The 24,714-nt window shown below is 37.7% G+C and overlaps 1 protein-coding gene across 1 annotated transcript in view; it reads left to right on the top strand.

Moving 5' to 3' along the window:
* Window positions 1–24,714, top strand: part of LOC107290464 (inactive N-acetylated-alpha-linked acidic dipeptidase-like protein 2) — a 95,996-nt gene that overhangs the window by 41,261 nt on the left and 30,021 nt on the right. The window contains exon 4 of the mRNA XM_015819341.1: window positions 3,582–3,728. Coding sequence (XP_015674827.1) covers window positions 3,582–3,728 — 147 coding nt within the window. The remainder of the gene's footprint in view (window positions 1–3,581; window positions 3,729–24,714) is intronic.

The raw sequence follows: 24,714 nt of genomic DNA, 5'->3' as shown, positions 1-24,714 counted from the left end.
AGAGAGAGAGAGAGAGAGAGAGAGAGAGAGAGAGAGAGAGAGAGAGAGAGAGAGAGAGAGAGATATTTAATGTATATATGGATATATATATTGTCCTTAATAACATTAAAAATGCGAATCCTGGGCATACACATATCAATAAAATAAGGAAAAAACGAACACCACGATAAAAGTAAAACAAACCTGTTTAATACCAACAAGTTTGTAAATAAAAGAGTTACCAAGCTTTCATCGATCCGACTGCCGACGTCATCAGGGTTGGAATGCTAGGTGATTAGGGAGCTTGCCTATATAGCTACCTGTCTCTGCGCTCGGCTTCTCGAGCGCATAATGAGTCCTTACAACTAAGGACCTCAAGACACACTACACTTATGTATTATTTAACTTCAATAAATAAACCACAGTTGTGTTCGCCCAACATACCAAATAAAACCAACTAAATTACTGCTTAATATGTTTCTAAGACCCTTTGAAATAATGCTACAGGATTATTGTAGTAAAATAAAGTTTACAAAATAATCATTGAATGAACTTTACAAAACAATTACTATTGGAATTTGCTTACTAATGATCATGACTGACCTCTCAGTGATTAATCAACTAGGGTTTGGTTGATTAATCCATCTAAAAGCCATGATTGGCTATTATAATTGCTAATCAAAAGTTGGAATTGGTGAGGTTGGAAGGACCTTGCAGAATTGCAAAATAAGTCCTGCCCTTTTTTAAAAAATCTGTGCCATGACATCACACACTTGCATCAAAGGGATGGAGCTTGTGGTGTGATGTTCTGTTAGTGCTTTTGATTTTGTGATGAAATAGAATTGGACAGATGTTGCTTTTCAAGAGTGTGGAGGAAAAGGAAGAGAGAGCAACTGGGACAGTGTAGATGAAAGAATGGCTCTAAGGGGATCCCAGTCCTAGATCTAAGAAAACCTCCATCTATGACAACCACAGATTTAGAAATAAGTATATTCTTGCCAAGCAAGACATAGATTGACAGCCATAGATATGCCACAACAGTACAATAAGCTGTTTACACCACATTATAAATAATAACTAACTTGATTATTTCTCAAACATCAACACTCCATATCAGGCATGTCAAACTGCCGGCCCGCGGGCCAGATGCATCACACCAAAACCGCTCCCACCCCATTGCGGGCAATGGGGAAAAAGTCACGATACGTTGTGCGACGTCACGTGACATTGCGAGTTTGACATGCCTGCTCTATATCATTTTCATGTTTCTGCTATTCATATAACCTCAAATATATCGAAGAAATTGAGGAGCAGAAGAAATTAACTCGGAAAAGTTTGGTGTTATCAGCCAAAACCATAAATCCTTGGATTAATGGGATTATACTTTCATTTTGAAGGAAGAAAGAAAAGTAACAAGAGCACCTCCCAGAGCCAGAGGGTACATGATAAACCCATTAAATTTTGCCACCCATAATTAGTAGGATGGCCATTGTATCACAATGCATTCATCAAGCTTGTTTACTGAAGAATAGAACGAGAACCAGAGCCTTTAATTAAAGCTGACCAAATTGCTGTCAAGAAGAGACTTGCAAGCAGCAATTTCTAATTAAAATGAATTCCCATAGTAGTAGTGTTCTCTCTGAGTACATCTTTAAAAGATGGGTTGTAGCTACCAGAAATGCCATACATATGCCTGATAAAATCTGGCAGTGTTACAGTAATTGGAAGATTGAGTAGCAAAAGCTGGAGAAAATGAGCTGCAAAACACAGAGGCAAATAATTTAGTGTTAGGAATTTATTTTCCTGCATTCAAAAGGATGGATATCTTAAGCCAAAGAGTTAAAGCTGGTTCCTAAACAAATGCCTTCATTTTTTAAGGCAGCTCTATGTCCTTTGGGGCCTAATTGAGGCCTGCAATTCTTTTTAATGAATATTTCTGGTGGGGCAAAGACAGAACAGTGTGGCGCTAATATTCAGTATAAAGGCCTGATTTTGAATGGCTTCTCTCTTATAGGCTGACCTATCCTATCTTAGCTTACTTGATAAAAGAAATGAGCTGGTCTACAAAAACACAAATAAATAAATAAATGATGAGCACACCACCCAAGCCTCTGACCTGGTGCATCAAAAGCTTGGGTCATGAGGAAAGGTTTAGGGAACAGTGATCTTGACAATTTTTCAGAAGGCAATAGCAATAGCACTTAGAACACAGGTATCAAACTCGCCATATCACATGATGTGTCGCAACATATCGCAACTTTTTTTGCATTGCCAAAGCTGGGGTGGGCCTGGCCTCCGTATGATGCAACCGGCCCACAGGCCGGCAGTTTGACACCCATGACTTAGACTTATATATCACTCCACAGTGCTTTACAGCACTTTTGGAGTGGTTTACAACATCAGCATATTGCCTCAATAGTCTGGGTACTCATTTTACCAACCTTGGAAGGATGGAAAGCTGAATCAACCTTGAACCCATCGGGATTGAACCCCTAGCAGTGGGCAGAGTTAGCCTGCAATACTGCATTCTAACCACTACGCCACCATGGCGCCTTAAGATGCAACTTTTCAATTACAAACTTAAATGTTTTTATTAGAGACTGGGGAAAGAAAGAAAGAAAGAAAGAAAGAAAGAAAGAAAGAAAGAAAGAAAGAAAGAAAGAAAGAAAGAAAGAATCATTGTTGCATTTGAGATTATATTGTCTGTCACTAAATCTCCCAAATCTTGTTTCTTCTCTAGGCGTATTTGATGCTCTCTGAGCTTAGGTGGTTTTCTTGCAGATGTTTCATCACCAACTAGGTAACATCGGCAGTGCTAGCAATAGTGCAATGACACATCTGCAAGAAAACCATCAGAGGGCACCAAGGATCCCCAGTTCAATCTTGAGTTATAAATATTCTGTTTCTTCTCTATATTCCAGTGATGGCGAACCTTTTAAAGACCGAGTGCCCAAAATGGAACCCAAAACCCACTTATGCATCGTCGAGTGCTGGGTGGGTGTGGCCCATTGGCTGGGAGTGGCCCATTAGGTGGGTGTGGCCTATTGGGTGGGCGTGGCTGTGGTGGTAACGGCAGACTGGGTGGGACTAAAAAGTTCAATCAATCAATTCCAACTGTGCAAGATCTTTTTTTCCCCCGCGAGGAGTTGAAATTGACTGATTGAACCTTTTTTTTTTTTTTGCACACAGCGGTGGAGGCCTAAAGCGAAAAAGTTTTATAAAACCCAGCTGAAAGCCTAGGACTGGGGCGATGGCATGCGTGCCCACAGAGAGGGCTCTGAGTGCCACCTCTGGCACCCGTGCCAGAGGTTCACCACCACTGCTCTATTCCCTCCTCAGCTCACTGGCACATTTATGAGCAGGACCACAGAGGCAAGTTCAACCAACTGGTTCCATTGCCATTAGTGATGTCCAAAATTATCTTTTCCTCCAGTTTTGCAGCTTAGGCATCACAATTAACCCTGTGTTGGATGATCCTGGCTTGGGGATGCTTTACATTCATTTGCCTTATTTTTTTTTTCTTTGCAATAGTGGCGATTTTTTTTCTTTTTTGCACCTGTGCTTTCTGATCCTAATCTTACATTGCATTTTGTGTGTTCCAGAACTACAAGTTCACCTGTCTTGGGCCAGAGAAATGCATGGAATCCAATGCTAGTTCAATTCAAATGCAAGGGGATTCTGATTATTTCATCAACCATCTTGGAGTCCCGGCTTTGCAATTTTCATACCAGGATTCAACCATGTTAGAGGTAATTGTAAATGAAGTTGCTAGGTTAGATTGGTAAATCAGAAAACAAAATCTGCTTTACACTGCAGATTCTTGTACATTAAGAAGGTAGCTGTCAAAAGCTGCTGACTCATGTTCTTATTTCTTGTGAGAAACAAGGGGAAACAAGAGGTTTTTGGCACAGTATTTGGATACATCAGTCCTCTCCAAGTGCATGTCATGTTTCCATTGAAAAGGAAAATGTATGCTTGCTGTCTCCTGCATAGCAAGGAAATTGCAGCAGCAGGTTTAATGCTGAAGCATCATTGTGATATTCACAATAACATGAGGTGTGCAGAGTGGATTTTTTGCTTTTTTCTTTGAAAGATGGCTGGTTGTCCTTCAAATTAAATGTAAGGGATAATGAATGTACAAATTACACCCTGCCTGGAAAATGAATGAGGAAGAAAAAAAAACGGATGGAAAAAGAGAAAAGGATGGATGCTACTAGCATTGAGAATTTAGTTTAAGTAAGAAGAAAAAAATGCAATACAGAAATATTTAAATACCTAAGTCCTTTGGGTAGTATATTACAGCATGATAATGATGGTAATGATTACAACAAGTTAAAACAGCCTATTTCAATCCGCTACTCTCCAGAAGGCAACAATTTTCAAGGTTTTCTTTATTCTGCTCTTACGTTTCTAAGGGCAAACAGTTTCATGGTATCAGCATTTGCCTAGTCCAAACCTTAAAAAACTTTTAATAATAAGCAATTCTGTGTGATTAAGATTAGGACCATGATAGCAAAGGTTTAAGGCTTTACCTCCAAACAGTTTTCCCTTTACCACTTTACTTATTTAATTAAACAGAGACCACCATCCCCAGAACAAAAACAATTTAAAAAAACAGAAACAGGAGAAAGAGATTAAAGAGCAGTACTATAACTCTAATATAGATATGTTTCCATGTAGATAGGTTATCTCTCCAGGTATGTGGCCTTTGTGTTTATGATTGGTTTTAACTTCAGGTCACCTGCAAACAAAATCCATCTAGAGAACATTGCAGTAGTCCAGTTGGGTGATGAGTTGCCAAGGTCAGGCCACTTTTTGTAAAGAGGAAATCACATGGGTCACAATCTGAATAATCTGTTGGGATTACCAGCAGACCTTGATCTCTCTCTTGCCTTCCCAGCAACTAGGAGAGGTGATCAAGATGTTTTCGTCTGTGTATTTAATAATGTGTAAAAAGCTAATCAAGGATGTCTCAATGTCCCATCTCATTTAGTCCCTTTAGAAATGAAGGATAAATCTAAATGGAGCAAAAATAAAAGTAATTCAATTTGCCTTAAAGACAATGTGGCTTTGTTTGATACAGACTATTAGAAGTATGACATCAGGCACAGGTGACAATTTGGTTAGTCAGTTCTTGTTGCAACCAATGAATCAATGCTTGGTTGATCAAAAATCAAAACAAAAAAACTAGACCCTGTATTTGCAGGAAAATATTAGGTATCCGTCCATCCATCCATCCATCCATCCATCCATCCATCCATCCATCCATCCATCCATCCATCCATCCATCTATCTATCTATCTATCTATCTATCTATCTATCTATCTATCTATCTATCTATCTATCTATCTATCTATCTATCTATCTATCTAAAGAATTTTAGGTAGTGCTGTTTAAGGTTCTTGGTAATGAGAATCAATTAGATGTAGGGATAAGATATTGGCCTAGAAATCAGTAGACTATGAGTTGTAGGCCTGCCTTAGGCATGAAAACTGAAAGAGTGATTTTGGGCCAATCACCAGGAAATTTAGAGTTCTTAGTCCCATTTTTGGCATGAAAATTGGCTGGGTGACTTTCACTGTCTCTCAGCCCAACTCACCTCATGGGGTTATTATAGAGAAAATAGGAGGAGCAAGGAGTATTAGATATATTTACTGTCTTTAGTTGCTTATAAAGTAATAAAGGGGGATAAAAATCCAATAAATAAATAAAGTACATTTCAGTGTGAAATCCAAAAATATTTCTCATCCAATTAAATGAATTATTTATTTGATTGATTGATTGATTGATTGATTGATTTTTATAGAAGCCCATCTCAGAAAACAACTCTGGGCAGCTCACAATCAAAAAACATATATTACAATTAAAATATTAAAAATGTTTTAAACCAACAAAAAAGTAAAACCATTAAAGCAATAAAAAAACATTAAAATATCTAATTTTTGCTTTACATGTGAGGGAAGATATGGCCCTAGTACAAAAAGCAAAATTTATTTTAATATTCAAGACCACATTTCAGGACTCAAGAGTGCCACACAAATAGCCATCCAGAGAAGTTAGCATGATGGAAATAAATAAGGCATCCAGCATAGGGCGCTTGAAATTCACAGTATAAATGGAAATCTGCTTAAAGATGTTTCCTTAAAGTCACTTAACCCAGAAGCATCAACAATTTTTTCAACATAGGCCTTCTCTACATGCGTAGACTTCTAAAATTTTGCAGTAATGGCCACACTGTCTGGAGAATTTTGGAAGTTAAAGTCCACAAATCTGGAGGATAGCCAGAAGGAGATCACTAGACTTTAGTTATTAACCTGCATCCTTGGAATGTCTATTGCTCTATCCATATTTCTTACAATATTAAAAGGAAAGTCTATAATTTACTTTCTTAGCATAAGTTGCCAAGTCAATTGCTGGCACTTCTAAATAAACTTCTTCCAAAACAAAACAAAAACCTTCTTGAAGTTCAGAGAAACTTCTCCCATTCAACAAAGTTTGGCACTTTATATAACTTTGGCATTATTTAATTTTAAGGTACTCCCTTGTGTAAATAGGTGTCACGAGTAAAAATCAAAATTGGGAATATATTTTTGATAATGTATTCTAAGTTCTGTCATTGTCCTTAAGGAAAATAGGGAGGGGTTTTTTTTGGGGGGGGAGGTGCTTTCAGTATTTGCCAAAATGAAGCAGGATCTTGGAATCTCTTCGGTGTTATTAGCACTACTAATTTGCTAATAATTAAATTTCACAAAGGCAGAGCAGTGTCTGGATTTGCCAAAAATTACAGTGATTCTGTCTTTTATTTCTCCCCCCCCCCCCGGCCACATTATTTAATAAGAAATGGTTCTGCTAATTGAATTGTCCTATTGTTGGTGTATTTTATTTTTAGCAAGAAGACTTTTCAATTTGTGAAACACTGTTGCACCTATTAGAAAAACCATTCTGCTTTAGATTAAATACAAGGCAAAGGTTGTCATAAAAGAAATGGAAAAGCAGATGTTCCATGATTAAGTGTGCAATGTTTATGACAGGCTTGTGGTCCAAGGCTCATTTCTTCTGTCACTTAACAGCTGCTCTACACAGCTTCTGTGTTCAGAATTGGATACTGTGCAGGGCATAGGAGAGAGTTGAAAGGCTCCAAGTGCATCAGAGGAGGGGGTTTTCTGTAGCATCTATCTTGATTGACATGACAGAAGCAAACAGGGCTTTTATAACAGAATATAGTACATTAAAGAATTCTAAAAGCAATATATCGTTTCTCTGGGGTAATCATTCACTCATTCATTCATTCAGAGCCACCCATTTTATAATATGGGAGCTATGTAAATGGTGTGTTTTTTTAAAAAAATCTATCTATCTGCATATCTCTCTCTCTCTCTCTCTCTCTCTCACACACACACACACACACACACACACACACACACATCTATCTATCTATCTATCTATCTATCTATCTATCTATCTATCTATCTATCTACCTATCTATCTATCTATCATCACCTCCATGTGATATCAGTTCCTCAAAGAAGGGCTTAATGTTTCTGGTGGTAGCTAACTTTGGCAAGAAGTTTCTTTATCTGGAATGCATGAAGATTACAAAAGATGGTTGGATTCAATTATCATAATCCCCAGCTAGCGTTGTCTTGAAGTTAAATAGATTTGGAGGGCTGGGGGTTAATGAAAGCTGTGTTGGAACACCACTGTGGAAAAGTACATGTACTTTTCATTCATTCTTCAATTGTTCTGGATTATTCAGGTGAGTCTACTTCCTGCCACCATAAATGATCTCACTTAGGATTTGAATAAATAGGGCAGTTATTTTCAACCTGAGGTAAGGTAAAAATGAGTAAATATAACACAGGCCATCATGCTGGCAGGTGCAGTAGATCAGTGCAGTAGATTTTTAGCAGAATGGAAATACCATAGCTTGTGATCAATTTAATGATAATAATAAGAAACTCAGTCCTGGGAGAATAGTACATCTCTCCCATAAAAGCTTAATAGACAAATATATTGTGGTATGCCAAGAAAGATCTTTTCAGCATTAGTTATTTAAGAATACAACTTCAGTTTCTTTTACTATAAGGCCTGTCCTGGATATCTTATTTCTGCAATTGTATCTGCAACTGTTCAGACTGATAAAATAATGTGGCCATGCCAATACCAGCTTTCTCCAAGCAGTTAATTAGTATGGAATGAATCAGAACTGAAGAAGCTTCTTGTATGAGAAGTGAAATATCTTCAAGGAAAAACAAAGTCCAATAGCCTTTTCAAAAAGCACCTTTGGGAGAAAACTATTCTTATATTTCCTCTTATCCCTGGTTTGTTGAGGAGGGGAATAGGAAAGGCATGGATTTCTTGGAAGAATTGTAAAATTTTAATTGCCTCACATTGGAATTCAAGATGTATTTCTCTTTTGAACTGGAATTCTGTCTCTCTTCTTGAGGTTAATGGAGACTAGTGTATTGATGAATAGCTGAAATGGGAGGGCTCCTTATGATTTTATTATCTTGAGAAAGAGGAGGAAGCATCAGAATATATTGACATTGAATGGTCTGAGGGCTACCACTTAAAGGGTAAGGAAAAAATTATGGAAAATAAGCCATTCATAATCACTGTTCACAATGACCCAAAGATGCCTTTCAAAAAGGCATTTGGACTTTCTTATTTTTTTTCCCTTGAAAATGTTTCACTTCTCATCCAAGATGTTTCTTCAGTTCCGAATGGAAGAAGCTTCTTGGATGAGAAATGAAACATTTTCAAGGAAAAATAAATCAAGGCCTTTTGGAAAAGTACCTTTGGGCCCACCAAGTCCAGGATGATGGACGATTTTGACGGATATTCGTGATGACTGTTTACTACCTCGATATTTGTAAGGAATCAATTTGAATACTAGCTGCTATGGAGCAACAGTGGAAGAGAATAACCCCATCCCTGTACGTATTTGTCACCTTAGATAAGTCTTTGGACTGGTTTTATATTGCTTATTTCATTTATTTAGGCAACAATAATCTTCTACAGACTTTTAGCAAAACGCTGTGTCATTTTGTTTGCGTAACCATTGGCACGTACCATCTAAACATCAGAAATAACAGGACTGATGACAAAGGCTTGTGAAGCCTCTAAAATACACCAACTTCCACTCAAGTACTGTTTGGCATTTAGATATTGACACAGCAGTATGAGATTCAGATTTAAGAAGGTTTAATCAGTTAAAAATGTGGCCCTTAATCAAATATGTCATTTATAGAGGATTTAGAAACTTTTCAAATATATGTTGCTTTCTTGCTCATATCTGATTTCCTGGAATTACAGTGGCCTTTTAGGCGGAGGAAGTATTTGGAAAGATTAAGAAAACATTATTGGTTGCTTAGTTTAAAAAAATTATCAAAATATCTGTGGCAGAACAAACATAAAATCATCACTTGACTGAAATTCTACCAGGCATTAACAGAATATGGAATTTTATCAAAAAAGCAGCATCTTCCTCACGGAGAGATCTGTTAAGTGCACATTTTAATATATTAAATAGCAAATAGAGCTGTCCTCCCAAATTAGTATAGCATATAGATAGTATCATTTTAATAGGTTACGGAGTATTATATTTATTTATCTACTCTGGAATGAATTGCTACAGAGATTATGTTGGCTTCTCTTTCTTTAATCTCACCAAACCCCAAATCTCATAAAATTACAAAATCAAACACACAGATAAATACAGACACTTTTTTTTAAGTGCAAAGAAATGTTTAGAGAATGTAGAGATTGGAGACATAGAAACTTAAGGCAATTATTTAACCATTGTAACTGATTACAGGCAATCTTCAACTTGCAACAGCTTGTTTAGTGACCATTCAAAGTTACAGTGGCAGTGAAAAAGTGACCTATGACCTGTTTTTCACACTTACGACCATTGCAGTATCCCCATGTTCATGTGATCAAAATTCAGATGCTTGGCAACTGGCATGTATTTGTGACGGTTGCAGTATCTTGGGGTCATGTGATCACTTTTGGCGACCTTCTGACAAGGAAAGTCAATGGGGAAGCCAGATTCACTTAACAACAGTTTGACTAATTTAACAACTACCGTGATTCACTCAGCAACTGTGGCAAGGAAGGTTGTAAAATGGGGCAAACACACTTAACAAATGTTTCACTTAGCGATAGAAATTTTGGGCTCAACTGTGGCTGTATGTCGAGAATGACCTATATTGCTTGATTATGTGCCATCAAGTGGTTGTTGAATTTTAGCAACCACAAAAGTACACTTTCTCCTAGATGACTTAGAGCCCCAATAGTGCACCCACTGCCACACTTTGCTCTTTTTCAGTGAAAGGTGATCCAAACTGTATTTGTAGTTTTACCATTCCTGTTTCTAAAGTAATGCTTGGTTTATATAAAGCAGACATGTCAAACACAAGGCCCAGGGGCCGGATGCAGCCCGCAACATGGTTTCATGTGGCCCACGAAGCCATCCTGGAAATAGTGAGGGAATGGCCCCTGTTGCCTTAGCCCCAGTCCAGGCCGGCCAGGAGCCAATGTAGAATTTTGTGGTGGCCATCTATGCTGAAACGCATTCAGTCTTAGCTCCACAAGGCCATCTGGAAACAGCGAGGAACCAGCCCCTGCCGCATCGGCCCCATCCCCTGGAATGAAGAAATGCACCATTGCCTGGAAGTGGCCAGCAAATGGCCCTCACCTACTTCACATATCCAGCTTGATGGGCTCTGGGGGAGGGGTTTCAGCAGACTCTTCCAACAGACCATGCCTTGGCACTTGCCCTGGTCCCACCCCCTTCTGCCAGAGACCCTCAGATCTGTCCCACTCCTGCCCAAGCCCCAACAGGCACCCTTGACGCGAACGATGTAGAGCGGTGGCCACCCAGTAGGCCACACCTACTCCAGCCATGCCCACCCAGTAGGCCATGCCCACCCTGGCCATACCTACCTGGCCCCCCGAGGACAACCGCAATGCTGATGCGGCCCTCAATGAAATTGAGTTTGACACCCCTGATATAAAGTAAAGAAGAACTTCATGTCCATTATTATAGTTGTCATTGTTATAGTCTTCCATAATCTAAAGAAGGATCTGGCTTGCAAAATAACCAAAAATTTTTCTGAAAAATTATCTCTTCACTGTTCATCATTTTTATTCTGTCCATTTATAACAGTGTTTAGTTCATAAGATGACATATTTTCTTCTTAGAAAGACTGCTAGATCAAGATTACAGCTGCTGTTATTAGTTTGTTTTTAGAAAATGCAATCTCTAAAAATGAAGGTGGATTTCCCCCATGGTATTTTTGTTATTTATTAATGCATTTAAGATGAAGATGAAGAATTTTATAGCAGCTATCTAAATTCTGAGCATGTAAAGTTTTCAGGACATTTATTTTTACCATCCAAACAATAAAAGTTGTTTTTCCATATCTTCTGTTAAACATGTGCTGTTCCCTCTAAAACAAGGCATAAAAATTTCCCTATTCCAGGGCTGCTGGCAAATTCTGTAATGTCATGAGATCAGGAGTTTTAAAAATCAGAGATCAGCATTTTAAAAATCCTATTAAAAAGGAGGATTCTTAGATTAAAATGCTTTGAAGAATTTTGATTATTGGAAATTACATCTTTTTCAGAAGAAATCCAGAATGATTTTATTTGTTATGAAATATTGGCCCTTTTTGAAAATAACTTTTCAACTTCCTGTGCATTGTCTGTCCTATTCACACCTTTCTCTTCCAGAAAACTATGGAAATTTTATTGCCACCTAAGGATTTAACAACCGTCAACAGCCAGTTTACAAAAAACAAAGCAAACATGGCTTTTTATATAAAATGTGCTATATATGTTTTATTTATCTTATTTAGATTCTTCACTCATATCCAATTGTGAACATGTTTTCTTTGTGACAAAACAATGAATTAATACATGCTGCTGCAATTACTGGATTAATCCATTCTGGATGTTTATGAAATACACTGAGCTATAAATTAACCAAATAGTTTGGTTTGTACTGTATACTAAGCTAGAGAAAAAACCTAATAAAGTTTAACACTAACCATGTCTAGCTTATTATATGAAAGTAGCTGTTAAGTCCATAGCTGATCTAGTTAAGACAGTGGTTCTCAACCTGTGGGTCGGGACCCCATTTGGGGTCGATCGACCATTTCATGGGGGTCGCCAAGCAAGGCTGTCCGCCATTTTTTTTGTCCGTCATTTTTTTTGTCCGCCATTTTTTTCCCCTTTTCCAGCGGGTGCCTTACCTCCCTTGGGCTGGGCCAGCTGGTGGTCGGCCTGCTCCGTCTCTGCCGCTTGCCAGCTACGCCTCGGCCGGTGCAGGGGGCGGAACCACGCATGCGCGGCGCTCCTGGGCAGGGAAAGTCCTCGACTTACGACCGGTTGGGTAGTCCTTGACTTATGACCGATTTGGTCCTCGACTTACGACCGGTTTAGTCCTCGACTTACGACCGGTTGGGGTCGTGGCATTAAAAAGATTGAGAACCACTGAGTTAAGACATTGTGTAAACAGCCCATCCATTAGAAGTAGTTGGGAATATTAACTGGGAGGGGTAAAGTATGAATAGTAATAGAAGTAAAGTAGGATGTACCTTCTCAAGAATTATCTAGAAACATTATTTACCTAGGTTGCAATTCATTCAACATTTAAATACATAAACAAAAATATCTGACTCTTGGTGGCAATGCTTATCTCCATTTCTGAAAACATTTATGTGGCCAGCATGACTAAAAGGCAAGGCTCATAGAACACTGTTACCTTCCCACCAAAGCAGTACCTATTTATCTATTTGCATTTGCATGCTTTTGAACTGCTAGGTGAATAGGAGCTGGAGCAAGTAATGGGAGCTCACCCTGTTATGCGGCCCTTGGGTCTTGAACTTGATCCATCAGCTTTTCAACTGACTAGCTTAGCATCTTTAACTGCTGAGCCACCATGCCCCATTAATTTAATTCAATAGTCACTGCAAAAATGTCCATGGTTGTCTGTCTCTCTATGTGTGTGTGTATGCGTAGGTACAGTAGTGGCCAAAATTGTGGAAACCTTTTGGGAAAAGTGTACAGTAGAAATGCCACCTTTGGTTAAGTTTCCACCCATTTTTCTTCTAATTTCTTTATAACTGTAGCCTTGTTCACTTAATAATACTATTTTACATCGCTTTCTGGGCAACCAGTCAACTCTTTGCACCATTACTTTAATTTTATTACGTTTTACAAGTTCACTAAATGAAAGAACACAAAAAACCCCAACCAACTTGACTAGCGATCACATAACACACTGACAAATGTCCTCCTCTCAGCTTCGATACATGACATTATATAACTGAATCCTACTGTGATCTGATTGGCTCATTGCCAAAACAAGATGACACCTGATTGGCTCTCTAAACACTCATGCTTGTTGGCTACAATCAAATGAAGGAAAGCTACCTGATATCAACCTAAGCAAGTTGTGCTTCCTTTTTCTGGTTATTTGGCTATAACTTTTCATAGAATACAGTACAGATAATTGAACAAACTTTGTTGCATTACATTTTCGATTAAATTATCTTTCCATTGATATATAATTTTATGGTACTACTCCAAAAAAAGTGGTGTTATTAGCCATCAAACCTCAAAAATACACTTTTCCCAAAAGGTTTCCACAATTTTGACCACTACTGTATATGTCTTGGCTAAGGCCTCCTTTTAAAGTCTTGCAAGGATGTTGCATTCTTTCAAGAACTCTTAGAGAAAACTCCTAGTCCTACAGTACATGCTTTTGAGTAGACATGGCTGATTTTTCGGAGCAAAACTGTGTCCTGATTCTAACATTTCCAGCTCACCTTCCAGAAGTGGACTAAGACACATTTTGTCATGCAACCTGTGTTGAGCAAATTGGATTTTAATTTGAAGAGTGATTATTCACGTCCTACCTTGTGGTGTTTTGTTGCCCTCTAGATTTAAATTGTTATTTTTTTCATTAATTATATTGATACAGGGAGATTATTTTTATGCTAATTTTACTGGTGAGAAAAGCTGACCTGAGGACTTCTTTTAAAAATACTGCATGCATTCTTCATGTAATAGGTTTAAACAAGCGAATTAAACATCTGGCTGATTCATTCGAATGATAGGTTAAATTTTAGTTAAGCTTTTTTTTTTCTTGTTTAACATGCTGCAAACATCCAGCCACCTTGATCAATGTATGGTTCACTATAATGTGCAAATCCACAAAATGGATTATACCAAAAAGCAAGGTAAGTGCCTTGCATGAACACAGTTTTAGTGGTGCATAGCTGCTAGAATGCAAAGCATGGCCCATAGTAGTATGCTGTCAGCAGTTCCAGTCAGTTGGATATATTAAATGAGGCCTTGCCTTCTCCCATCTGTAACTTGCTTTTTATTGGAAAGATGGGAATCTTATGCAAATATCTTGCTTGTACATAAAAAAAAACCCCCTAAAACTGTGTGAGGTGAAGAAGGAAGAAGTTGTGCACATGATGATATAGCTAGTTTCAGCTAGAGAAACCCAGTTTTTCCAATAAAGAAGAATATTTGTAGCTCAGGGTTGAACTGTGGGGTCCTTGGTGCTCTCTGAGGTTGGTTGCTTTCCTGCAGACCTTTCATTACCCAACTGTTAGCACTGATGATGTTACCTTGTTGGGTAATGAAAGGTCTGCAGGAAAACAACTAAACTCAGAGAGCATCAAGAACCCCACAAACCCCGTTTTATTAGAAAACCTTATTTGTCTCTTCTTGTTCTTGGTTGTTCTCCTTTTGGGCTCTCACTCTGCCTTGCACATTCCTGGAGGGATCATGTGGCTGTTGTTATCAATGAAAAATACATTCCTGTCTCCTATCGGTAAATTCAAGGTTGACTTCCTTTTCCCTTTGTAGATAAATTAGCTAGAAAGTTTTGCAAACTCAGCTGCCATCCTTGTCAGTTAGAAACAGAATAGGCCATAATATTTTAGTAATGAACCCATCTTCCGGAAGGGCTGTCCTCTACTAGGGATGTACATATCTAGCGCAGGAAATCAGGACTCCGGGCTGTTCAAATAAATACATAGGTCTATTGTATGCTCAAGCTCTCTATAAGAATCTGAACTACTAACAGTCAAAGCAATTTGGTGGTAGATAAGAGTCAACAGAATTTCAGGTGTGCTGGACTTAGATCTCTTGTGGGCATGAAGGCATTTGAGACTGATGATGCATTTGATCTCTCCCTTGGGCTTAGCTTGGTCATCTCCTACAGTAAATCATTTACTGCTTGTTGTCTATTGCTTGTTGATGGTCATGCTTTTTGTGGGGGGGGGAGTGTATAAAAGCCATGCTAAATTGTGTATGAAGGCTCTTGGTAGTTGGAATAGAAGACCTCCAAGGTCCCATCTGACTTTGTTATTCTGTTATTCTGATTTGTGACATGGGTCCCAAGAGCACCTCTTTGTTGCTATACATAATTTCTTGCCTTGTGTGATAATTGGCTCCTTTGCAACAAGGTAAAAATGATCCAAGCATGTGAGTCAGTCAGTCTACATTTGGCCAACACAAAGATCCTGGCCTTCTTTGTGGCTGCACTGAACAAGGAGGCTTAGAGCTGGTTGTCTCACCCTCACCTCATCTGAATGCAAAATGAACCCTCAGTAGGATTAACAGATTTTTTTGAACACGTATTTCACTATTTTCTCACTTGGATCAAATGAAAGCCAAGGCTGCTACTTTGTGTAAAGGATCTGAAAACTTCAATCCAGAATGTTTCCCAGGCTAAACAAAGCTCACAGCCCAGACCTGAAGGAATGCTTGCTGTGATCAAATAACATAAATTTGCACCACAGGAACAACTGAAGCCTTAGCCTCTTGGTGGCTTGACAAAGCAATGAAGTGCCCTTGCAGTGCAGCACTTTTTAAACATTAAACATTTAATCTATGCAATAATTAATCAGACTTACAAGAGGGGATAAGGATGTAGCCATGAAAGAGCTAATCATAAAAATAATATATGATTTCTGACTCAAATTAATTAAGACTGAAAAAGAGAACTGCAGCATCCTAAAATAAAACTCATTCATGTTGAGCATCCACCCTCTTCCTACTTGGAAAGTGCCTTAAAGGCTTCACATTTTTTTTCCTGTCATCTGTAGAAACTAAGAGATAGTTTCCTGATCATCTTTCTAGATTCAGTCTAGACCCAGGGCTGGTTCCAAAAGATTATTGCAACATATATATTAGACCAAATCTGGGCATTTTATAGCCCCTTGGCCGCATCCATTTGGCTGTCCTGGTCCAACACACATGGGTTGCTTTTATTTTGAAGGCAACTGCTATTTTCCCCCTATTTATGTATTTGTGTGCATGCATGCCTATACATCTTCGCAGCACTGTTGGTTTGGCCCTCCACAACAGTCCAAGTTTTCATGTGGTCCTTGGGGAAAATGAATTGCCCACCCTTGTATTAGACAAACCATACAGCTGTTTCTCAACTTGACTGTTTCCTGAATGCTATTATCTCATTGGACCAGCCAATGGGTTATGAACAGAACCACAGCAGTCACAGCAAATGTGGGGCAGCAAATCTTTATGGATAATGCTGCTTCATTTGTTACATCTATACAATAACACTCATATGTAACCCAGATCTGCAAAAATCTAAGCAACTAATATATGGTATCAAAGAGCCATTTTCCTTTTGGTACCATTTTGTAGTCATCTGCATTTTTGTGGCTCAGATCTGGTAGCATTAAACACACATGAGACAGGATTCATACACAAAAATCCCAAATGTCTGAATGCGTGGACAGGATTGCTGAATATTTTTAATTATTGAAGAGTTTGAATTTTCTTATGACTTCTGAGTGAGGGACTATAATAAAGAGGTTGATGCTAAAACCTTAAAGTGAAAATAGACATGGAACACTGCAGATTGAAACATATCTGTTTAAACATACTTTTAAAAAGGAGGAAAAGCCATAAGGGAACACACACTGCCACTTCTAGCAGCACATAATAACTGACAGCTTTTAATAGTAATGAATGAGAAACAGCAGGTAATTGTAGTTATAGAGATTATCATGAAGATCATGTCTATTCCAGCAGTTCGGTCTCTCTGCCACTCCTCCCCAATGCATTGCTAAGATGGCAATATTCTAATGAAATATAATACTGTAAGAGAAGGACGAGGGGGGACATGATGGCAGTGTTCCAATATCTCAGGGGCTGCCACAAAGAAGAGGGAGTGAAGCTATTTTCCAAAGCACCTGAAGGCAGGACAAGAAACAACGGATGGAAACTAATCAAGGAGAGAAGCAACCTAGAACTAAGGAGAAACTTCCTGACAGTTAGAACAATTAACCAGTGGAACAACCTGCCTCCAGAGGTGGTGAATGCTCCAACACTGGAAGTTTTTAGGAAGACACTGGACAGCCATTTGTCTGAAATGGTATAGGGTTTCCTGCCTGAGCAGGGGATTCGACTAGATGACCTCCAAAGTCCCTTCCAACATTATTATTATTATTATTATTATTATTATTATTATTATTATTATTATTATTATTATTATTATTACTATTACTACTACTACTACTACTACTACTACTACTACTACTACTACTACTACTACTATTATAACAGTGCAATCTCATCTTGCAAATCAAATGATGAACATTGTTTCACTACTTTTAGGGCTGATTTTGGCCATGTTATTGAGATCCTAAGCAGAAAATGAAAAACCAAACTCAAGATATTGCTGAACTATCATTAGATCAAGAGGAGATATTTTTTTACCCCTTTCTTTTTTTTTCTACACGTTTGCCTTTTCTTCTTCAGAGCAGGCTGATGCTCACTAAGTACCTAGTTAAATGTAGACTACCAGCTGGTAGATTGGTAGATTAATTATTAACTTTTTTTTTTGCAATAAGTAGATTTGTATCAGAGTTTTGATGGACTAGCAGACAGACTTTTACAGTTTGCAGAATTCAGCCAAAAGATCCCGCTGGATTAGATCTTTTAAATCTTCTTCAAATGCTGGCTTTTTGTACCACCGACTGTATGTATCATGGGAAGAAACTATGACTGTTCAGGACCCTCCCCCTTCCCTTCAAAAAATGAACAAAGGATTTAACAAAGACTCAACTTGAATCGTTCAGCTCCATCCTTTTTTTCTCCCTCCAAAATGCATGGGGTTCAGAGCATTGAGTTAAACACATAAAGTGCCATCCCAGCAAGACCTACTGGATGACTGCTGGCTTGTGCCAATTCACAACCAGCAAGCCAGTCAAACAAACAGAACTATTGTTAGACTCGGTGAATCATGAGTTTTGTCGCTGGCTCCTAAATTTAGAAGTCATTTAAGAGCTCTCCAAATGGAGAGGAAAGAGAGCTTGCTATGACGACTAAAGTTGATCATTAAAACAAGCTCCATCATATTAATTTTCTTTTCTTTTCTTTTTCTTTTTGGCATCTCCCCATGTCCTTTTTCAAAATTTCACTGCCAGTTCCTAGATTTAGAAAAGCACCACAGGATGAAAGAAAAACCAGGGACCACCTATGAGCCGGCTGCCACAACCTCTACGGCAGTTCTGCTGCCCTATTGTTAATCTTTCTTTTGAGAGATGGGCCTTTTTTCTCTCTGAATCAAGAAGGGGCTGAATGGAGCCACAGCACCGATAATAGGCAGTAAACAATGTTTAGCTGAGGGAAAAAATTGGATGCATCTGTCCATAGGCCCATCTCATAGCAGAGTTCCACTCCTTCAAATACTTAGGTAGCCATTGACCTAAATTGCTAACTGATTTTATTTGGAATTACCTGTAGACTTTGTTCTCTTTTTATTTTTTGGCCAGCCTGTAAAATTCTGAAAAGTGCCACCACTTTCTTTTAAAAGAAGTTCTCAGTTCTTCTCAGTCTATCGGAAGCATCAAAGTAATGTCAGGGTGATGGGTACATGGGTTTTTCTTTATTTAAAACACTGGAGCTCAACTCACTTATGCCTGAGCTACAGTAAGTCACAAAGCAAGAGTGCAAAGGTGAATGACTTTCTTTTGGCCAGAAACGTTCTTTTTAATTTATGTGACACCATAAATTAGGCTACAGAAGGCCTAAACCTTTGGTACTTATTTTTGGAAATAATTGAAAGAACAAGCAGTTTTCTTAAAATATGGAGACACCTGTCCTTAATTTTCCCAAAGAGAAAAAATGGTCTGATTTCTGAAATCTGAGGATTCCAAGATTTTAAAGAGGTCATATATAGTGGTTATCACCTATAAAGCCTTACATGGCACAGAACTGGTTTACTTATGAGACCATCTGCTTTCAGGAAGGTCTCCCATCTCACACAGTATCTTCAGTAAAAAATAAAAAGGATCCAGATGTCTGAGTTGGATAGCCATATATACCTTCAATTACATGAAATGGATAATAACCAACATTTCTTGGGTTATAGAGATCCATTACATATACTGTACATAACTGAGCTATTAGGCAAACTATCAAACATCTTTGAACTTGGAAAAATGTAAAAAAAATTTATAGAACACAGATTTCTATACAAGCATTGACTTCTTTGCCTACTAGAAGCAAATTGTCTATATGTTTGTTGCTTCAGTCTTGTATACAAGAAGAGACTAATTTAGCTGAGTGGTGTCTGTGAGTCTTCTCTCGAGTAAACCAATTCCTGAAAAGCTGAAATTTACTGCCAAGTCCTGCTGTGAAGTTTGACAATATGAATGCCTTAAATCACAATGAAGCCTAACACATCCATTTCACTCCCAATCTTCTTACACCCTGCAGGCTCCCTCTTATTTACTGCAGACTTTTTAATATGCAATTGAGAGAATTCAAGCAATTTTACAGAAATTTCAGATGTTGTCATCTTTCTACAGTGAACAAATCATGTACTTCTCTTCTGTGCTCCATTCATCTAAGCAGAAATTACCCATAGCAAGAATAGCAAGCCTGGCTAAAGCTATCTTATATGGTATTCACCATACTTCATGCCCATATGGAAAAAATCAATACAAATATAGCAAAGTAAATTCCAGTTTCCAGTGAATCAGGGAATCCAAAAAAGACATCAAAAAACTTTGGAATGTCAGGCAAATCCCATATATTTCATCAGTAGCTTCAGCCTTGTGGGTTTTTAAATGCATTTTTATTAGTTTTATTCATTTATAACATAAAATGTGAAAATACAAAAGCAAATAATAGGGGACAACAGTCAAAAAAGGGAAAACAAAAAAGGTGTGAAGAAGGGGAGGGGAAGAAATAAAAGGCATTGACTTCCAACTCTTTCTGTTGCAGTAAAATCAGACATTAAAATCAAATCTCAACTTTTCTATAGTAGTGTGCACTAGCCATTTCTGTATTGGCAAATCAGTCTAATCGGTAAAACCCAAAATCATGATATCATTTTTTTCCACCTCAAGCACAAAGTCCAGAAGTGGTTTCCAAGTAGAAACAAAAGTACTTATGTTGTTTTCTTTTATCAGCACAGTCAATTTGCCCATCTCTGCTAATTCCATCAGCTTTTGTAACCATTTGTCCATGGTAGGAATTGATGCATCCTTCCACTTTTGTGCATAGAGCAATCCTGTTGCCGTCACCATATATAAAATCAGAGTTCCAATTTTTTTCCAGTTCTCATTCCAAAAAGTTTCTAGTTTAATCTTTATGTTCACTTTAAGAATTTTCTGCATTAGCTTCAGCCTTGTGTTTTGTTGGCCAATGTGAAAGAGAGAAAGAAAGAAAGAAAGAAAGAAAGAAAGAAAGAAAGAAAGAAAGGAAGGAAGGAAGGAAGGAAGGAAGGAAGGAAGGAAGGAAGGAAGGAAGGAAGGGGAGAGAGAGAGAGAGAGAGAGAGAGAGAGAGAGAGAGAGAGAGAGAGAGAGAGAGAGAGGAAGGAAGGAAGGAAGGAAGGAAGGAAGGAAGGAAGGAAGGAAGGAAGGAAGGAAGGAAGGAAGGAAGGAAGGAAGGAAGGAAAAGATTTAAGATTTAAGAAGCCATGACATGATCTTGATAAATGAATCAATGATTTATGATCAGTAGGCTGATGTAAATCAATCTTCATAATTATGAAATCAATTTAGTTCATTCAAACAGATTGTCAAATTGAAAAGTTGTTTTGAATGAGACACATCTCACTGGTTTCATTCAGCAAATCGTTTCCACACTGAATCTCTGGAATCAAAACATTGCAGTCTTACTGGTTATATCTTTCAGTATATTGAGTTTATGGAAAGCTCTTACTCCCAAGCAATCATTTTACAAAAGTGTCCACAAAATGGCTTCAAAATTTAGGTAGGAGAAGGAGTGGCAAAACCTGGGGGTGGGGTTAAAAGAGGGATAAGCCTAGAATCCCTATGTAGCCACAACTAAATCCAATCTCCCTTGAATTCATAATAACAGAATAACAGAGTTGTAAGGGATGTTAGGGGTCTGTTAATCCAACCCCCTGTTCGAGCAGGAGATCCTATGCCATTTCAGATAAATGGTTGTCCAATCTCTTTTTAAAAACCTCTAGTGAAGTTTTTAATTTCGTTGACTAAAACATGAAGAATGGCTGCAGGATTTGGGTTTGGCTAGTCTAAGGAAAAGAAGAAATAGGGGTGACATGATAGCAATATTCCAGTATTTGAGGAGCTGCCACAAAAAAGGGGGGGTCAAATTATTCTCTAAAGGTTCAGAGGGCAGGACAAGAAACAATGGTTGGAAACTAATCAAAGGGAGAAGCAACCTGGAATTAAGGAGAAACTTCCTAACAGTGAGGACAGTGGAACAGCTTGCCTTCATAAGTTGTGGGTGCTTCTTCACTGGAGGTTTTTTTAAAAAAAGACTGGACAGTCACCTGTCTGAAATGATATAGGATCTTCTGCTTGTGCAGGGGGTTGGACTAAAAAACCTCTAAGGTCCCTTCCAGCTCTATTCTGATTGATTGTTTAACCAGATGCTGTCTTGAAAGGGAGTTGTAAGAAAAAAATTACAGCTTTGCCCTAGTAGAAGGGCTTTACTACGGCCTCCTCCTCCTCCTCCTCCTCCTCCTCCTCCTCCTCCTCCTCCTCCTCCTTGGCAGCAATATTCATGCATGCTAATTAACACTACATTAGCAAATTGTTCAGGCCATCCAGATTAATTTTACCTTTGTTATCTATTGATCGATAGAAGTGATACCATCTCCTAAAATGTCTCTAAATACTTTCCCATTGCATATAGATATTGCTTAATTGCCTGTAATAGCATAGAATCTGTGCCCTGGTATTTTATACCTATTAGATCGACTATGACTAGGTCTTATAATTTACATACTATATTTTATTCCACCTTAATATAAATGTAAGTTTCAATACACAAGGATAAATGCTTTTTTAAAACTTAGATTAATAGAATTTGTGGGTTTAGATTATTTAGATTAGTTTTGTGAATTTTACAAATTAGAGTTCATAATTTTGTTCTTCATGCCCTTCTCCTTCCCATTTCTATTCTATTATTAGGAATGCTTGAATGGGAAAGGAAAACGGGTGCATTCAGTCCATACCACTATTGATATTTAGCATTTTCATTACAATCAATAAATCTTTTAATTTAAAGAATGCTTTCCAGTTGTGCGTTTTTGACATTTTCATAATCAAATTGTTTCACCTCTCACCTGTAAATGTTTATTCCCACTACAATCACCACTCTAGGTATATGATAATTTTGCAACCTATTCTATTTCAACTTGTTAATTAGCATGCCCTTGTCAGCACGGAAGTTTTGCTTTACTTTATTCCATTTCCAGATATTTTTGCATTTTCCTTCATTACAGTAACATTAAGTGACAGGAATTGTTTAAGTTTGATCTTTTTTTAAAAAGAATTTTATTGGATTTTATTGGGTTAGGAATAAAATGGAGTTGGGAATGGGGTTAGGGTTTAAACTGGGATTGGGGTAGGGTTTGGGATTAGGACAGGGTTAGGATCAATATTGGGGTTATTCCCCCAGTAACATTTTCAATATTTTGCAAACAGAATATTGTCTGGGTACATATATATATAGTTAACAATAATTAATATAGTAATAGATAACAGTAGTGAGTATAATTGGTTATCATAAACAGTATTAATTAATCAATCCATAACATTCTTCTTACTAATATGTATTCAAAATAACATGTCACATTCCTTTCTCCCTAATTCGTTTTCCTAGTCATTGATATAAATTATCCCATGTTCTAAAAAAAAACACTGAATCTTCTTTCTCTTTAATCTCTAAAGTCAATCTATCCATTTTTGCACATTCTAAAATTTTCTTGATTAATACTTCTTCCACTGGTAAATGTTCATTTTTCCAATATTGGGTAAATGCAATTCTCACTGCTGTTAATACATGTAATATTAAATATTTGCTCTCCTTCTCATAATTAGTTCCTAATATTCCTAACAAAAACAGTTCTGGTTTAAAATCTATCTGTTTTTCCAACCATGCATGTATCTTAACCCAAAACTTTTTTGCTTTAGGGCATGTCCACCAGATATGATAAAAGTACCTGGCCTTTGTTTACATTTCCAACAGTTACTTGAAGTATTTTTAAACATTTTCGCTAATCTCACTGGTGTCATATGCCATCTATAAAACATTTTGTACAGGTTTTCTTTATATGCCACTGCTTTGGTTAATTTAATATTTCTATCCCATAGTTTTTGCCAGTCTTCCAAGTCTATAGAATATCCAAAGTTCTTTGCCCATGTTATCATTGTTTCTTTTACTTGTTCTTCTTCCATCTTTAAATTTAGCAGAAATTTATAAAGTTTCTTAATCAACTTTTCATCTGTTTTTAGCAATATTTGATCAAGGTTTGATCTTTTCTTATGGGCGGTGCAATGGCTCAATAGTTAAGATGCTGGGATTGTCAACTGAAAGCCGACAGCCCAAGTTGAGACCCGAGTGTCGCACAATGAGATGAGTCCCATTCTTGCCCTACTTCCTGTTCACCTAGCAGTCCGAAAGCATGCAGTTGTGAGTAGATAAATAGGTATCACTTTGGCAGGAAAGATGACCACATTCTGTACTTTTATGCTGACGGCATGACGACAGAAATGTCTCTTAGATAACACAGGCTCCCTAGGCTGAGAATCGGAAATGAACACTGCTCACTTGAGTTGGTCACAACTAGACGGGGGAAATCTTTAACTTTTTTTCTTTTTTTTACTTTTAAAGAGTTTTGAAAAATAGCAATAGCAATAGCACTTAGACTTATATACCACTTCACAGTAATTTACAGCCCTCTCTAAGCAGTTTACAGAGTCAGCATGTTGACCCCCAACAATCTGGGTACTCATTTTACCAACCTCAGAAGGATGGAAGGCTGAGTCAACCTTGAGCTGGTCAGAATTGAACTGCCTGGCAGTTGGCAGAATTAGCCTGTAATACTGCACTCTAACCACTGTACCACCAAATGAATCATGATAGTATGTAGATTGGTACTCAAAGAGCAGGACAGTGTGGCAGATCATAAAATTTGAAGAAATGGGCACACTTCTGAGTTAGATGACATTTGTTACATTTACAGCATATAGATTTTTTTCCCCTCTAGGAATTAAGCAGTGCCTATGATTTATTCTTCCATATTATCCTCAAAACAACCCTGTGGAGCAGGTTAGATTGAGACACAGACATTGTCACCCTAAGGTATTTACAGAAAAATGGAAATTTAAATCTGTATCTGTCTAGTTTTAATTGAAATATCTACCATTACATGATTCTGGCTGAAAATGATA

Source organism: Protobothrops mucrosquamatus, unplaced genomic scaffold (genome assembly GCF_001527695.2).
Source record: "Protobothrops mucrosquamatus isolate PMUCROS unplaced genomic scaffold, P.Mucros_1.0 scaffold902, whole genome shotgun sequence".
Classification (NCBI taxonomy): domain Eukaryota; kingdom Metazoa; phylum Chordata; class Lepidosauria; order Squamata; family Viperidae; genus Protobothrops; species Protobothrops mucrosquamatus.
Note: the sequence above shows the minus strand (reverse complement) of the source record. Positions and strands in the feature narration are given on the sequence as shown.